Source organism: Balaenoptera ricei, chromosome 2 (assembly GCF_028023285.1).
Source record: "Balaenoptera ricei isolate mBalRic1 chromosome 2, mBalRic1.hap2, whole genome shotgun sequence".
Taxonomy (NCBI): domain Eukaryota; kingdom Metazoa; phylum Chordata; class Mammalia; order Artiodactyla; family Balaenopteridae; genus Balaenoptera; species Balaenoptera ricei.
The window spans coordinates 104837980-104855912 of NC_082640.1; the positions used below are offsets into that span (position 1 = coordinate 104837980).

General features: G+C 42.3%; 1 protein-coding gene across 3 annotated transcripts in view; it reads left to right on the plus strand.

The window, feature by feature from the left end:
• GPR176 (G protein-coupled receptor 176) overlaps positions 1–17933 on the plus strand; it is a 341317-nt gene that overhangs the window by 102605 nt on the left and 220779 nt on the right. For 2 of the 3 annotated variants that reach the window (XM_059913664.1, XM_059913665.1), the window contains exon 4: positions 2334–2586. In XM_059913664.1, the coding sequence (XP_059769647.1) occupies positions 2334–2586 (253 nt within the window). Of the gene's footprint in view, positions 1–2333; positions 2587–7320; positions 10560–17933 lie in introns of those variants that run through there. The other variant, XM_059913666.1, reaches the window with a different exon arrangement.

Below are 17933 nucleotides of genomic sequence, written 5' to 3' on the forward strand. Positions count from 1 at the left end.
CTGAGCTCCCCTCCCCTGGCACCATGCTGTCCTTGCGCATGAGGCTGAGCTGTGCCTCAGTCATTAGAGGGCGTTCTCTGTGCCTGTGCCCAGGAGAGAGCAGTGTCCTTGGGTCATGACTGATTGGCCATGTGGACCTGGATCTCTCACCAGGTAAAGTCTCCCCTGGTAACGTAGGCTGCCCCGCATACCTGACGACTTGGGCCCTGTGAGACTCTGGGGATGAAGGCTACAGTCTCTGTCTAGATGTGGCATTTCTGAAACTTCAGTCTGGGGGCCAGCTCTCTCTGAAGTGCTTGTTACAAATGCAGGTTCCCAGTTCTATACCTATAACTATGATTCAGGATGTCTGGTGTAGTAATTCTGATGCATAGTGAGGTTTGGGAACTACTGACTCAGAATAGCCTCTCATGACCTTCCTACTACGAAACGGGTTATCTTACTGCAGGGACTTTTGATTACTGTTTGTCCTCTTTCAAATTCATTCATCTAAATAGTTACTGAATGCCTGTTCTGTGCCAGATACTGAACTAGGCAGTGGAGTTATAATAGTGAACAAGATTGACATGTTTTTTTATCCTCATGAAATGAAGGGAAAATGAGTAAACAAATTAATAATTATGATAAGAGCTGAGAAGGCCACAACGGGATATTATAAGAGAGTATGCTGGAGGGAGGAGCAGTGAGTATTTAAAATAAAAATATGGTTAGCGGAGGCCTCTTTGAGGAGGCAGCAATTATACTAAGACCTGGATTAAAAGGAATCAGACACACGAGGACCATGCTAGGCAGTATAAAAAACTTGTGCACAGGCGTGGAGACCGGATCAGCCTCGTTGTGTTTCAAGAACAGAAAAAAAGGGCAGCGTGGTCAGTGCCCAGCAAGCCAGGGGCAGCGTGGTGTGAGATTAGGCAGGTTGGCCCTGGATTGTGTAGGCTCTGGAGGACAATGGGTGGGCGGAACAGACCGAGAGGGGGTGGAGAATCAGACGTTTAGTGGGACAGGAGTCTGGAGTTGAGAGGAGAGGCCTAGTCTGGGCCATGAATGTGGGAGTCACCAGCAGCTCAGTGGAGAACCACCTGAATGGGTGATTTAACCTAGGGAGAAGCTGGAGAGAGAGGATGGGGAAGGGCCTGGTGTAGAAGACTGGGAGCAGCCAGGGCCTGGGAGAGGTGGGAGGAACACCAGGAGGCTGTAGGCCTGTGGAAGCCACAGGAAGAAGATGCTCAGAGAGGGACAGGCAAGTGTGTTATTGGCGCTAAAGGTCTAGAACAGTGCAGGCCTGTCCAGTGGCCGCCAGTTGCATGTGGCTATGGAGCCCTTGAAATGTGATGAGTGTGAACTGAAAATGTGTTGTAAGTGTAAAATAAGATATACACCATGCACACCTAAAAAGAATACAATGTTATATATTAATTATATTTCAATTTAAAAAACGCACGCCAGGGGCTTCCCTGGTGGCGCAGTGGTTGAGAATCTGCCTGCCAAGGCAGGGCACATGGGTTTGATCCCTGGTCCGGGAAGATCCCACATGCCGCGGAGCAACTAAGCCCGTGCGCCACAACTACTGAGTCTGCACTCTAGAGCCCGTGGTCCGCAACAAGAGAAGCCACCGCAATGAGAAGCCCGCGCACCACAATGAAGAGTAGCCCCCGCTCACCGCAACTAGAGAAAGCCCGCATGCAGCAACGAAGACCCAACGCGGCCAAAAATAAATAAATAAATAAAAAACAAAACAAACAAACAAAAAAAACGCACGCCACATTTCAAAGATGTAGCACAAAAATAAGAATGAATATATTACTTTAATACTTTTTAAAGTGATGATGTTGAAATGATAACGTTTGGCATAGATTGGGTTCAATAATATACACTATTAAAATTTCACCTGCTTCTTTTTACTTTTTAAAAATATCACTACTAGGAAATTTTAAGCCACACGTGTGGCTTTCGTCCTCTTTCTGTTACAGAGTTTGGTAAGGCGGAGGTCATTTGCAAACTTGGTCAGAGTAGACTGGCTGAGGTTAAGTAATCCCTAGCCGACTGTTTATACTCAGGTGAGACAGAATCATCCTCATTACACTCTTATGCCTAAAATTAAATAACAAAACTCACCACTAAAAAATTCTTCTAGACTTTTTGATACTTATGAAAGTGATTTAATAATTTCACATAAATTGACAATATCATATGCCTTTATGTTCTTTGAAATGAACTCTCAAATATGGTTTTTCAATCTTTTTTTTAACCTGTATTTTCTTTCTTTCTTTTTTGTCTTCTTTCTTTTTATTTAAACATTTTTTTTTGGTTTTTATTTTTGCCTATCTGGCCAGGAAACTTCATGGTGTTATGGTCGACTTGCCGCACAACCGTGTTCAAATCTGTCACCAACAGGTTCATTAAAAACCTGGCCTGCTCGGGGATTTGTGCCAGCCTGGTCTGCGTGCCCTTCGACATCATCCTCAGCACCAGTCCTCACTGCTGCTGGTGGATCTACACCATGCTCTTCTGCAAGGTCGTTAAGTTTTTGCACAAAGTCTTCTGCTCTGTGACTATCCTCAGCTTCCCTGCCATTGCCTTGGACAGGTAAGATCAGGTAGCCAGGGGTGCAACTTTTTTTTTTAAGTGTATTGAAAAATTAGCATCATGAAGCAAATAGTGAATAGTCAGTGTTCCAAATACTGCTTTTTAGCCTGCTTGTTGTCAACAGAAAGATGTGGCATTGGGGAGGTTACATCATGACGGTGCTGGGGCAGAGCTGGATCATGATATAGTTTCAGCTTGGTTGGAATTAGCCGTATTTGCATTGCAGTTTGAAGTAGATTGCTCATCAGATTGCTAACTCTGCAATTAGGGCCTTTTGATGCAGGATGAAAACATTTCTGGAAGAACAAGAGAACAATTCAGTGGCTATTTAACAAATGATTAGACGGTCCTATTGGACCTGGCCAGATAGCACCAGAATTCCTTTGGAGGATTTACTTCCAAGGTTTTATATTGTGATGGTGTTTGTTTTCTCTTCCCATCCTTTTTAAAAGGATGTTCATTTGGAAATAAATCTTACATCCTAGCTACTGCTGTCATACATAATTTGATCAAATTTATCAAAGTGAAGTGTGAAGTTCTCAGTAATCAACAGCTTCCTGTCTTTTCTCTTTGTTGCTAGCACTTCATGAATACAACTGAGATAATAATACATTTTAGAGAATAGAATTAAATAAGCAAAGAAGAATTGAAAAATATTTTGTGTCCACAAGAACTTTTGATTTCAAGATTTACAGAGAGGAGAAGTTGCTGAAGGGAAAGTGCTGGCTCTTCTGACTTTATACCCTGTGATAAATTTAACTACGTTTTAGATGAATTTAGAATTTTAAAACTCTTTGTCCATTTAAAACATACTCAATACCTTAATGACCTATAAGTGTATGGATTGCAGAATCCATCTATGGAGTTGCTTCAGCCTCTCTGGCTTGGAACCCTGATTTCATTAGCTGCCCAGTGTTGTCTGCACAGAGGACACAGAGCCACACAAAGCCCCCTACATACTAGGAGAAGTCATTGACATTGTGCTTAAGAAAGAGGACTCTGGAACCAGAAGTCTGGCTTTAAGTCCTACCTATGCTGCTTTCTCGCTGGTGGCTTTGGGCAAAGTGGCTTAACATCTCTAAGTCTCAGTTTCCTCAGGGGTAAAACGAACTAAATGAATTATTTGTGGCCTGTGTTTGGCCACAATATTTATCTCTCTTTCTCTAGTCTTCCGTTCTGGTTGGCACATTCTTCCTTAGATATATTGTCTGCAATCATTTTACCATCAGATCTTGCAGGGAACCACTCCAGCTCCTTGACAGTTTCTCCCTAGAAACTCACCATCCACAGAGGCAGATGAGGCAGGTGACAAAACCAAGTGACCCAGGTCAGGTTGGGGTTGTGTGTCTGCATTCCTGTTTATAGGGGCCATCACTCAGCAGATGCAGCTAATAGTTGCTTTGTGAGTATCACGACTCAGTGGGCCAGACTTTCTATTTCTTAGAAGAGAAATCAGAAATCTAGAATTCTCTCATTTTTAAATGTTGGCAATTAATTTGCATTCAGAAACTTAGTATGTGGGCCACTGGAATCCCTTCAGCAAGCTGAATGTGCACCAGGTGGTGCCAGTTTGCCACACCCACTTTTTGGTTACCTTGCATGTCTCTTTCATGCTCAACCAGAGGTCTGTGAACACCTGGGAAGTGCCATTGCACAGAACTGGAATAAAACTGTGAAAAGTCTGTTTACTTCCCGGTGGGCACCCTAATCCTTTTTGTGTTGATCCATTCTGTGTTCATGGCAGGTGTGTCTTTCTGGCGACCCCTTCATACCTGCTTGGTGAGGTCTTATGTCTGCAGTCCACATGGTGGACTTTTCTTTCCTGAAGGTTTTTTTTTTAAAATAGTTTTATTGAGATATAATTTACATATCATAAAATTCATTTAAAATGTACAAGTCAATGAATTTTCGTATATGTACAGTTGTGCAGCCATGACCACAATTCAACTTTAGAATATTTCCGTCACCCTAAAAAGAAACCTTGTGTTCATTTACAGTTATTCCCCATTCCCACCCCCAGACCTAGGCCACTACGAATCTACTTTCTGTCTCTGTATGGGGGGACATTTCATATAAGTGGAATCATACAATATGTGTTCTTTTGTGCCTGGCTTCTTTTACTCAGCATAATGTTTTCAAGGCTCACCCATGTTATAGCAGGTATCAATACTTCTTTTTTTCTCTTTCCAGCTTTATTGAGTTATAGTTGACATACAGCACTGTACAAGTTTAAGGTATATGACATAATGACTTCTCTTACACATATTGTGAAACAATTCACTATAAATTTAGTTAACATCCATCATCTCATATAGATACCAAAAAATGTTCATTTTCCTTGTAATGAGAACTCACGATCTACTCTCTTAACAACTTACTTCATTCCTTTTTATTGCCAAATAATATTCCCATTGTATGCATATACCACATTTTGTTTATCCATTTACTAGTTGATGGACATTTGGGTTGTTTCCACTTTTTGGCTGTTATAAATAATGCTGCTATAAATCCTGAAGGTTTTTTAAGAATAGGATTCAACAAGAGTGGGAACACATTATTCTGGACAGGTTGCTATTCTACCTGGAAGCAATGCAAAAATCCCTGTGGGTTATTTTGAGCCTTTGGTTTTAGGCAAGAAAATACGCAAATAATAAGAAATCCTTATTTTCTTTCCAGTAGAAAATCTACTGTATTTTTGCCATCATTTTTTTTCAGTGTGTCTTTTATTTTTATTTTTTTTAATTGAAGTATAGTTGATTTACAATGTTTCAGGTGTACAGCAAAGTGATTCAGTTATATACATATATGTGTGTGTGTGTATATATATATATATATATATATTCTTTTTTAGATTCTCTTCCATTATAGATTATTACAAGATATTGAATATAGTTCCCTGTGCTACACAGTAGGTCCTTGTTGTTTATCTATTTTATATATTGTAGTGTATATCTATTAATCCCAAATTCCTAATTTTTTAAAAAGATAAGCAAGTTCTTTTAGTAGAAAAGCAAGTTTGGTAAATTCCTATTTCATTATTCAGAGATGCAGATTACTGGAAAGCATAGGTTCGTTGTGCACAAAGAGAAAGGGAAAACAGTCCTTTCTCTCACTTCTTTCCCAGATATTTGTTTCATGGCACCGAGTCAGCAAGTGAATTGGGAGGCCACCTACACTTCCTGCATCATCCTCTAGAGACGCACACACTAACAAAATGATGTATAGTGAGCCTGTGTGCTTGTGCTGCAGTCTATTTCCCAACCTAGAGTGGAATCAAAAATGACGGGAAGCCTGGTTTTGTTACCTGTCACTTTGCAAATGGGAATCAGAGACAGTGAACGCGTATTCATGCGTGGGCGTGGGGCCATCACAATGGATTTACTGAGCGGTGGTTAGAAAAGCTTCTCCGTATTCAGAGAAAAACAATCGAGAGCGTGCATAACTTATACATTTCTTTCTCTTTTTTTCCCTTCCCAGAAAGTGACCTAGAACACATTTTACCGCACTCCATCCATCTCTGGTCATCCGTGGTCGTGTTGTGTTTGCATCGTCTCTCCCCCAGCTTGTCCCCTGCCAGACTCCACCACAGGGCCGCTTGCTCTTGACATTTTCCCAGGTGCCCCCTTTCCCTACCTCCTTTGTGCGTCCCTCTAGTAGAGCCATCGTCTCCTCGGTTATAATTGTTTGTTTACATGCCCCCTTTCCCCATTTAGTTTAGAAACTTTCCCGTGCGCCCTTCCATCTTTGCAGTCCAGTGCCTGGCACAATACCTAGCACATAGGTGGTGCTCAGAAATCCTTGTGACAGAAGGCACGCCTGCTCAGCTGGCCCCATGAGGGAATGCATGTTAACAGGGTTGGACGGTCCAACCTAATGTTGGACTCCAGCATTAGCTGACTGCACAGATCTGGGCCGAGCTAAGGTGAAGAAACTCGCCATAGCTCTGAGGGCTACTGGCTGCCCTTTCATGACAGATGTGGTTCTAGAATCTAACAAATTACTCGGTTTCCCCAGGTCATAGGTGATATTGAAACAAGGTGCTTTTGGAATTCTGATTAGGTGGTTATAGAATAATCAAGTCAAGCTTGAAGGAAAAAAGTCTTCCCTGATTTTAACAAAAATCTAATCATGCAGGCATTTTAAGTCTATTAATTGCTCTTAGGGGGTACTGAGCGATTATCATGGGAACAATGGCGATTGAGCAGGCATGATTTTTTTCAGTCAGATTGATTTTGTGGAAGGATTTTGTCAGAGTCGCTCCCTCACACTGGCTTCTTCTGCCCCAGGTGGCTGTAAATGCTAGTGATATCTGTGCATATCCACTGTGGCACGAGTCTCCTTTGGATTTGTGTGCAGACACATTTTCTTTCTCTTAGTGGCTTTGAAAATTGCCCTCAAGCTCCTCTAGCCCAGGTAAAAAAATTTTTTACAAATTACCCTTTACCCTTAAATTGAAAAAGAGGTGTCTTTCCAGCAGATGGAGATATCCTTTATATTGAGGGCACTCTTTTGGATTTAGTCCTGGTGGCAATAATTATAAAGCTAACTGTGAATTGTGCAGCAAAATCCTCAAAACTTAAGGTCTAGCTTCGTAATTCCCCCAGTGGTTTCCTCTGTCTTAGGCAGAATAGAAGAAATTGACCCTTTCTTTCCTCTCTCCTACTTTTAGTAATATAGATTCCCCTAATTAAAGTGTATCTTCTGTGAAATGAATTTTGCTTGTGCGTTTGGCAGGTACTACTCGGTCCTCTATCCGCTGGAGAGAAAAATATCTGATGCCAAGTCCCGAGAACTAGTGATATACATCTGGGCCCATGCCGTGGTGGCCAGCGTCCCTGTGTTTGCGGTGACCAACGTGGCTGACATCTATGCCATGTCCACCTGCACGGAAGTCTGGAGCAACTCGTTGGGCCACCTGGTGTACGTTCTGGTCTACAACGTCACCACGGTCATCGTGCCTGTGGCTGTGGTATTCCTCTTCTTGATACTGATCCGCCGGGCCCTGAGTGCCAGCCAGAAGAAGAAGGTCATCATAGCAGCGCTGCGGACCCCGCAGAACACCATCTCTATCCCCTATGCCTCCCAGCGGGAGGCCGAGCTGCACGCCACCCTGCTGTCCATGGTGATGGTCTTCATCTTGTGCAGCGTGCCCTATGCCACACTGGTCGTCTACCAGACTGTCCTCAATGTCCCCGACACTTCTGTCTTCTTGCTGCTCACGGCCATTTGGCTGCCCAAAGTCTCTCTGCTGGCGAACCCTGTGCTCTTTCTTACCGTGAACAAATCGATCCGCAAGTGCTTGGTAGGGACCTTGGTACAACTGCACCACCGCTACAGTCGCCGGAATGTGGTGGGCACAGGGAGCGGGGTGGCCGATGCCAGCCTGGAGCCCAGCATGTGCTCGGGCAGCCAGCTCCTGGAGATGTTCCACATTGGGCAGCAGCAGATCTTTAAGCCCACGGATGATGAGGAAGAGAGTGAAGCCAAGTATGCCAGCTCAGCTGACCTCCAGGCCAGGGAGCTACTTCCCACCTGCCTGGAGGCAGAGCGGGGGCCACGGTTTGCTACCCCTGCACCACCCCCGGGCACAGTGGACTCTATATCCCAGGTGGCACCAGCAGTCCCTGTGGAACCTGAGACATTCCCTGACAGGTATTCCCTGCAATTCGGCTTTGGGCCATTTGAGTTGCCTCCCCAGTGGCTCTCAGAGACCCGAAATAGCAAGAAGAGGCTGCTTCCCCCCTTGGGCAACACCCCAGAAGAGCTGATCCAGACAAAGATGCCCAAGGTAGGCAGGGTGGAGCGGAAGATGAGCAGAAACAATAAAGTGAGCATCTTCCCAAAGGTGGATTCCTAGCAAGTCTTGTAAATCCCTGGAAGCAACAGACCTTCCACATTCCTGCCCTCCCTTCACTGGGCCTATGATTTGATCTCCTTGCAACCCAGTATGGGTTGATTCCTCCTCTATGGGCCAGATGCTTTTGAATGAGAGGGAAATCTATATAAAATCGAATGTCCTCTTTATTGAGGGCGTATATATATATTTATACATATATATATATATACACATATATATATTTATCTCAGTGATCCTCAGTAAAGTCCACATTCCTCTCTGTGGAGACGAAAGCTGGGTAGTGGGAAACGGGCCTTGGGTGGGTTCTCTGTGTGCATTTTCTGGGGATATCTCAGTTCCGGGCCCTGCAGAGAATACACGGAGAGAAGATCGGCTATGAGTTCAGAGGAAGCAGGGGCACTCTAAGAGAAGCCCAAGATAATTATGGAGCCGTGTGGCCACAAGAAAATGCCTATTTGATTGATTTTAAAATGACAAATATTCAAAATGGTTTATATTGATCTCTATCTTTAGGGAAGATAGAACCTTGGCATTTGATACCTTTTTTCTGGACGGCCTGATCACATGGCTCACAGTTTCTCCTGATGCCCTTCATCTCCTTCGCTGGGATGTAGGTGAGGGATGAATGAATATTGCACCCCCATTTGACAGACATGGCAATAGATGTGCCCAGGGATTAGGAAGATATTCTGTCCTTGATTATCCTGACCATCTCCTAGCATCACTAAGGCCTCAGAAAGAGAAGTTCGCCGAGTCGGTTGGAAAACACTGCAAGCTTTTATCATGTCTTTCCCCCTTAAGTTGTGTTTTTTTCAACAAATGAGAGAGAAGCTTAGAAGTGGAGAAGAAAGACTGAGAAATATCCACACTCTGTAGAGTTTTCTCTTCCCACATGGTCTCATGTGAAAGATTTTATGCAGCAATCAGCAGGGGTAAAGTGTATTGAAAAAGATTTGTGCCAACTTCTGGAATTAAAGGTCATTTAAAAAGGCAAAGTTAGGGTAAACGGGGTCCTCTGGAAACGTCAAGCTAAAAATACTTGATTAGGAAAAGTGAGTCTGCCCAAAAGTGTGGGAAAAGTAGGTTCCCTTCCAAGGAGGACCGCAGACCCCATGCGTCGCCAGTCTCATTTTCAGTCTGTTTGTACGACTGTGGTTCTCCCTTCATTTTGGGCACAAAGGAGGAACAGAACATGGAAAAGGAATTCATCACTGTACAATGCCAAGGCAATACCTAGCCCAGGTGAGCTCTCCTCTTACTCCTTCCCAGTGAAGTTGTAGCAGGAGCCAGACAGGATAGAAGAGGGGGAACAGTGTCCTCAATCGATCAGTCGCCTGGGGGCTCTCACAGCAATTCGAGTCTACTTTGGGGTGGGCTTCACCAGGTTGAATCCAAACCACAAAGTAAACTTCACTCTTAAGGAGAGCAAATCAAGCGCCAGGTCTGCTCTTCTCTGGAGGGCGTTTTGTTCTTGTTCATAGTATGGAAGGGAGCCAATCCAGTGCCTTGAGCAAGCTTCAAGGGAGGGGACATCCTCAGCGGCAAAGAACACATCCCAACGGCAGGGGTCCTCACGGATCTTCTCCTTGAACCACACAGGCCCTTGTCCTTTGTAGGAAGGTCAGACTATGTGTAGGGAGTTTCCTTTTCCTGTCCTTTCCTGGGTGTGCTGTCTTGTGATTCCCGAATGTGAACCCAAAGACCCTTGTCCGGAGGAGGGAGTGCCTTCCTCTTTGTGTTCGTCTCTTTGAAGCATTGTGTGCTCACAGCGGAAACAGGGGCCTGCCACCAACTCTCCCGGGGCCCCTGTGTGCCCTCTGGAGCTCCTTGCCCTGATGCTTCCCGTTGTGGCCCTTCAAGCTTATCTTTCAAACCGTCACAGTTGTTACAGCGTTCATCAAGAGGAAACATAACCTGTCAGAAACTTGTGTCCACTTTAGAAGAATCTGTCAAATGTAGCCACGTTGGTGTCATTCTGATAACATATATGTACAACTTAATAAATTCTGGTGAGCCAGAATTTGATAGATGTTTCTTATGTATGTTTGAAGCAGTTGGTTGACTTCTAACAGGTCATGGCCAGGTGTATTTCTATACTCTTTGAAGAATTATGTTTTAATAAAAAATTGAAAAACAGTTTCTGAACTCAAAAAAGGTTGTCTGAGTGATTTTTTGTTTGTTTGTTTTCTTTTTTTCCCCCTCTCAAGTGGTATACTATCTGAACCTCTCTCTTCCTGTGTGATCTCAAAAGAAAGGTGTTTATTTTCCTCCCAACATGCAGATGCAGCATTCTAGTAGCATTTTCTTATGTTGTTGCAACTTGAAAAATGAATTCCCAAAGAAGAAACTGCAATGTTTGAATAAATGTCCCAAACCTGGGTTGCAAATGGAATTGGTGGATGGTCTGCTCAAACCTGTAGGTGGAGCTACGCGGGGAAGAGTGCATAGTGCAGCCGTCATTACACCTTATGGTTGGGGCCATGGCCTTGAGGTCAGATGGCCCATGTTTGAATCCTGACTCTACCACTGACCCACCTTGTGACCTTGAGCAGGTGAGGTAATCTCCATGTATCTTGGTTTCCTCTCTATAAAATGGGGAGGTAATAACTGTGTCAGAGGCTTCTGTTGCCCTGACTCACATATTTCACCTCTGATTTTAGCCATGTCTGCAGAGGGCCATTGTTGGCTGCATCTCCTCACTTCCCTGAGAGCCATCAAGGCCTAGTTTCTCTGCTGTCTGCCCTGGGAGAGCTCCCTAGCTCTGGGGGTTAACCCTTGATCAGTGGGACATGGGAACCAATGGATAAATGCCCCTGTCCTTCTGCTGGACAATTGTGGGAGGCATCTTTCCACTTCTCAGGAAGTCCAGCAAATTGAGTCCCTGTTGCCCACCACAGTGTCCAAATAATGCATCCTTTTATTGACTCTTCTTCCTCCTTCCCTGTCTGGCTTTCTCTACCCTCATTCATGCCCTTAAGGATCACCTCCCCAAAACTAACTGCACAAAGCCCTTGTCTCAAGCTCTGTTTTCAGGGGAATCCAAGTGAGACAATAGTATACCTCATGGGGCAGTTGTGAGGATTAAATGGCGTGGTCTGTTTAACACAAAGAGTGGCACACAGTAAAACTATATCAATATTAGTGCTTACATGTATGTGTTGGGCGTGAACAATAATCCTTTTGTCAGCTGTATTGATCAGAATTTAGTGGTTAAATCCCTTTCTGCCCCCTCTTAAATTTCTTTCTATATGCGTATTCACTGCAGTCCATATACAAAAGATAATATACACACAAAGGAGGTGCTAGAATGACATGTGGTGTACCTTTTAAGGCAACAGGTGAGAAAGTACAGCACAGATGGGATAACGCTTTTGAAATATTAACCATATTAGCTGTTGCATCTAATTTCTCTCCCCTCCTTTTCCTTGCTTGATACATTCACATGTATTGCTTCTGGGAAGGTGCGGGGAAGGCGTTCATTGCCTCAAAGGAAAGCAAATAGACTGTGAGTCTCTTTCCAGTTTTTGTGTATCAAAGCCTAGGTTTTAGGAGAACAGAGGGGACTCCTGGGATGAGCCCACTGGATATTTGGTAATGATTTTCAAGAATTGGGGGTTGCAACTGGCACCTAGTGAGTCAAGGCCAGGGATGCTGCTAAACGCCCTATAATGCAAAGGACAGCCCGTACAGCAAAGACGTATCTGGTCCAAAATACCAATAATGCCAATGTTGAGAAATCTTGGGTTAGCCAAGCACTGAGAAACACTGGGTTAGCCAAAGGTTTGAGATGGTTTGAGGAAGGGGAACCATCCCCCCTCAGTGGAAAAAGCTTCCCTGGACTTGAGGATAGTAGAGAAGAGAAGTCAAGGGTAAGTGATAATGTAGACATCTGTACCTTCTGGATAAGGGGCCTAATGCTGCCTCCTAGGCAAAGCCCTAAGAGAGCAAACAAAGAAACAGCAAAACAGCAAAACAAAGAAAGATTTGGGCCATTGCAAAGGGAACCAGTGTGTGCTCTGCTCCCCAGGGCGTGGATCCCTGTGGAGAGTTTGGTAGTGAGTCCAGGAGCCAGGGCCTCACTCAGATATTTACATAAGTGTCTTGAAAGAAAGAGAGAGCTTCAAGCCCAAAGGAGCAGGTGGCCGGGAAAGATGGATCACAAGATCAAATGGGGCAAGGGATGACCATGTAGGCAATGACACAGAGGACAGATGTCGTTTCACACTCCACAGGACCCATGGTGTCATGTGGGAGGGAAGGAAACCTTGAATGTGAGCTTATATCTATTATCCCAGGATCTCACGATGAAAATTAAGCTATAGCAAAACAATAAAGAAAATTATGTATTGTTCCACACTTTTTTGAGACTGAAGCAATTAATTTGTATTTCAACCTTGAAGGGAAAATGAGACTTTAAGTTTCTTTTCAACTCTGAAATTTTATGTTTCTATAGTCTATTATTCTACATATGAATACATGCTTATAAAAATCTTTTCTAGTTTATTTTGGCTTCCCTCTGCCAAAATTCTCATTCCCTTTTGCACTTCCTTCTTTGTAATTTTCATGGAGGAAATTTGGTGTAAACAGATTTTATATACTACTACCCGAAGGTCCACACAGAATTAAACGCTGGCCTTCTGTCTCTGGGTTGTTTCTCTGAGAGAAACATTTAATTAAATCCATTATTATTTAAAAGGCAAATGATACAAGCGATACTTCTCTTTCCAAACCCAACTCTTGAAAGATAATACTAGAACTCTGGCCAGTTTTAAATATAGATGAAATAATGACTGCAGATCTAGAGAAACTAAGAAAATAGAAATCACATTGAAAAGGAAAATGTACCTAAAATTTTGTTTGAGTTTTTCAGTGGTGTACTGGAAGTTGATTTTGAGAAAGAAAAGCTAATACATTCTGTCCCTGTGAAGACAATTCTGAACATACAAGAGTGATTTACATGTACACGTCATAAGCTGGAGCAGATGCAGTTACTCACCTCCTAAACATCCACCTTCCTTCCTTCCTCATAGTGTCGACCCCATCCCGGATCCAGGGGAGATCATGATTAGAGGAGACTTTTTTGCTATATTTAAGAATAATCCATGTGTACAGATAAAGATACAAATTGACTTTAAAAAATGAGACCTACAAAAGTCTATTAAAAAGCTTCTGAATTTTGCAATGCACCACCTGACTGAACAAAAAAACAAACAAACCAGGAAACCATATGTATCATTAAAAGGAATTGAGAAAATAAGGTAATTTAGGCTTTCAGGGTGAGAGTGACCAACGGCTCTTTGCTGATATGCTCAAAGGATGTCAGTTTACTCAGATAATTCCTTCAGTTTGGCTTTATGAACTAGGCAATTGTAGGATGTTCTGAATTTTATTTTTTCCCTATATATTCTCAATAAACAAGAAGAAATATTTCTTTTTTGGGAGGTGTATTTATTAAAGCACTTTTAAGAATTACTGCTCCTTTTTAAAAAATATTTTTATTTACTTATTTGGTTGCACCTGGTCTTAGTTGTGGCAGGCAGGCTCCTTTGTTGCGGCTCCCTGGCTCCTTAGTTGTGGCATGTGAACTCTTAGTAGTGGCATGCATGTGGGATCTAGCTCCCTGACCAGGGATTGAACCCAGGTCCCCTGCATGGGGAGCACGGAGTCTTAACCACTGCACCGCCAGGGAAGTCCCTATTGCTCCTTTTTAAGAGTAAGTTTAATTTAAATAATGCTAGTTTGCTTCAGAAGTTAATTTAAAACCCTCATCATATTATAGATAAATATGTATAAAATAGAGAGTTTAATAGATTAAACTATCCTGGAATTTATTTATAATCAATGTTCCCATTTACTTAAAAAAAATCTAAAGTGAATGTAACACATACCTTTGCGTTAACTACTTCAAATCATTAGAATACTTAGAAGGTCTTAATTAATTTTAATTTATAATACTCTCTGCCTTAAAGTTTATTCTCTTGGTAGCACTTGGCTTCTCTTTGCCTGCTTTGTATTTACGTACGATTTACTGGAGGATATTAAAGCACAGTCCACAGACTTCTGCAGGAAATGATACGATCTCTCTTTTGCAGATGGGGAAACTAGAGGCACAGATGGCCCTAAGAGATGAAACAAGTTAGAGACAGAGCTAAAAACAGTACAGAAGGCATTAAGGACCAATTCTTCCACTGCACCCTCCAAAGTACTGATGATCATTATCATCTCTCCTTATTATGACTATTTTTTGAATACCCACTTGGCACACGCTATTAAACTAGACTGGGGACTGTATTAAAAGCCTTCACGCCCGACAGCTGTTTTTCTCATTGTTATTTCCTAAAGTTCTTTCTGCTTCATGATTTCCTGTTTCATGGTAGAGGCATTCAGTTCAGAGTAAATGTTAAGAACCTGTTAGCAGAAGGCCAAGATTGCGATTGCTCAGCTGAGAGTACTCACAGGAATCATCTTCTGCCTCAGGTCTTCCCTGTTAATCCCTGCATCGAGTTGACCCTTAGTTTAATTTAAGAGTCACTGCCCTCACATCACTCTCATCCATTGCCCACGCTCCCCCAAGGAGCGAGTACTCTTCCATGCAGGTATACGAAATATTAACAAGATTCATTCGTTCATAACAGTAAGTATTATTGCATTTAATACACACTATTATAATGGAGTATAACGTGTTCAAGATACGGTCCCTGCCCTCTGGACAGCTTAAGGGAGAAAAAAAAAAGAAAAAAACCCCACAAGAGACAAGAGAGCAATAAATGATCACGTGCTGACAAGAAGTGCTGAGGGAAAGTGAAAATTATCCTTCATTGAGAGGATGCATCTTCCTCAATGATTTTGTTTGTTGGATGGCAAATTTTTCTGTAAATCCAAGAAGTTTCTTCCTCCATAAAATGACCATTTACTTCATATAGTCATAGCGCTTAGAATTTGGAAGATCTTAGCCTAGTTTTATACCACCTCTATAATTTAATAAGAAGAAATGGAGGCCCAGGAGGTTAAGTGATTTTTTTGCAAGACCTCGGAGCAGAAGTCATGATTTTTAAAAATGCCTAATCCATAAGCAAAATGTGTGGAGGGGAAACCAGTGCTTTAAAATGTCTTTTTCATGACATTGAGAAGGGGAAACATTTCTCTGACTAATGCCTTCCATTTTCTTGCTGTTCTTATCGCGAATAGATAGGTAACTACTACATACTGGCGCTCAGAAATCCCCCTTACTCTTGACGCTTGCTATCTAAAATCAGTGGTGGTGAGGAGTTGGAGGGGATTAATATGACCATCTAGCTCCTGCCTCTGTCAGGATCTCTGAGCAACTAGGTATGATTAGAGAAAGGCTGAAAGGCTTACTTGCTCAGAAATAGCTTACTAGAGGATTTAACTCAGTGAAAGTGACCAACAAAAGGTAGACAAATGAATGCAAGTGTGCCACCTGAATACAAAATTTCTATAAATTTGGACCAAGGTAGTGATCTTTAGATTCATAACAAAAAACAGTTGGCAGTTTTCACAAGAATACCAAGTCATCTGTAGCAAAACATGCAAGATAAATGAGCATTTAATGGATGACAGGTGTGAATTGAACCCGATAATTCACCTTTTTTCATTCTTCAGCATAGATTAGAAGGCTGCTTTTATGTGAAGTAAAAGTACTCGTTTTATTTACAGTTGCAGTGAAACATTCAATACAGAATCTCAAGAACATTTTAACTTATTTCTACAAAGTAAGGAAAAGTATTCAGGAGTTAACTTTCCATTATTTAATAGATGGGCTGGTAAACTGAAGCCTGGAAAAGTGAAGAGGCTTGTCCTTCTAGAATCAACAACAGAGGGAGACGTGAACCCAAATCTCATAAAACCTAAACCATTTTTCAATTCACTCTGTTGCGTTGGGCTGTAAAAATGAGGGTGCACTGATTGTGGTTTTGCTTTGTTTAATTCTTTACGGATTGCAGAGGACAAGACCGATGGCTGTTACCACTGCCCAGGTGTTTCTAAACAGGCAATTCTTACTGCCCTGCTTATTGAACACGTGATTTTTATGCTGGTGTGAATACTGTCACAGTTCAGGCTGGAACACATGAGCAGTGGTTTCCAAAGAGGGCCAAGTCTGCTTAAGTCAGATATTCACAGAGTCTCAGAGCTGAAAGTAAGCTTAGAAATCTTTATCCTGCCCCTTATTTTACTAGATGAAGAAACAGATGGAGAGAAGTTAAGAGACCAGGCCCAGGTCAGCTCTTTGCAGATGCTGGCTGAGAAACCAGGGATGTGTAATTTAAAATGGTTTTGTGTGTCAGTGTATGGGTTACATAACAAATTTTGAGCCAAATTAGTATATTAATTCCAATTTGTCTGTGATGATAAAATGAAGAGAAAATAAACCAGTCTTGGTTAAATAAGGAATTGAATGATCAAATAAGAAAAAGATTTACACAGGAAACCCTACAGTCATCAAAATGATGACTAGCTTCTAGTCTAATAAACATATGTATGTTCAGATAGAAACATTATTTTGAATTTGAACTAAGAAAAAATATATGTAAGGAGTGAGATGCTAAGAATGCCAGGATGGCAGCCTGACAGCTGACGAATAAACACCCCCTTTGGTTGTTTACCTATTTCTTCTTTATCTCTTAGATGTCAACTCTGAGAAAAATAATTTTTCTACATTGTTACTTAAGACCCTGAAAGTTTGATCTGAACACATTTCAAACATGTTATGCGAATTTCTTTTAACTTCCTTTATGTTAAAATAAATTGGGCTTCCCTAGTGGTGCAGTGGTTGAGAGTCTGCCTGCCAATGCAGGTGAGACGGGTTCGAGCCCTGGTCTGGGAAGATCCCACATGCCGCGGAGCAACTGGGCCCGTGAGCCACAACTACTGAGCCTGCGCGTCTGGAGCCTGTGCTCCGCAACAAGAGAGGCCGCGATAGTGAGAGGCCCGCGCACCGTGATGAAGAGTGGCCCCCACTTGCCGCAACTAGAGAAAGCCCTCTCACAGAAACGAAGACCCAACACAGCCAAAAATAAATTAAAAAAAAAAAAAAATCTTTAAAATAAATAAATAAATAAATTGCAAGGTTTCCATAACAATAAAGATTTATATAATTTTTATTCTAAAAATGCGTTTTAGTATATAGATCAGGAGACCCAATTTAAAACAAAAAATGAAGGAACAAACAAAATACCCTATGGGATCAGAGACCTAGCTCAACTCAGAAGTTATGGTTTGGAAATAGACAAGCGTGAAGCATGACACTCAATGCACGGACAGTGTTCTGAAACCGTGAGTTTCTGCCCAGGATTAATCGCTGCCGTGAAATTACTAAACTTCTCTTTAGCCATAACCCACAAGCAGTGTCTCGTCCATTTTCCTGGCAGGGGCCAAATGCCAAGAGCAAAACCGTGTAATCTCAACTGGCATCCAGCAAAGGAGACTGCGGCTAGCCTCGGGAAACTTCTGGCAACTCTATAATTCTTTA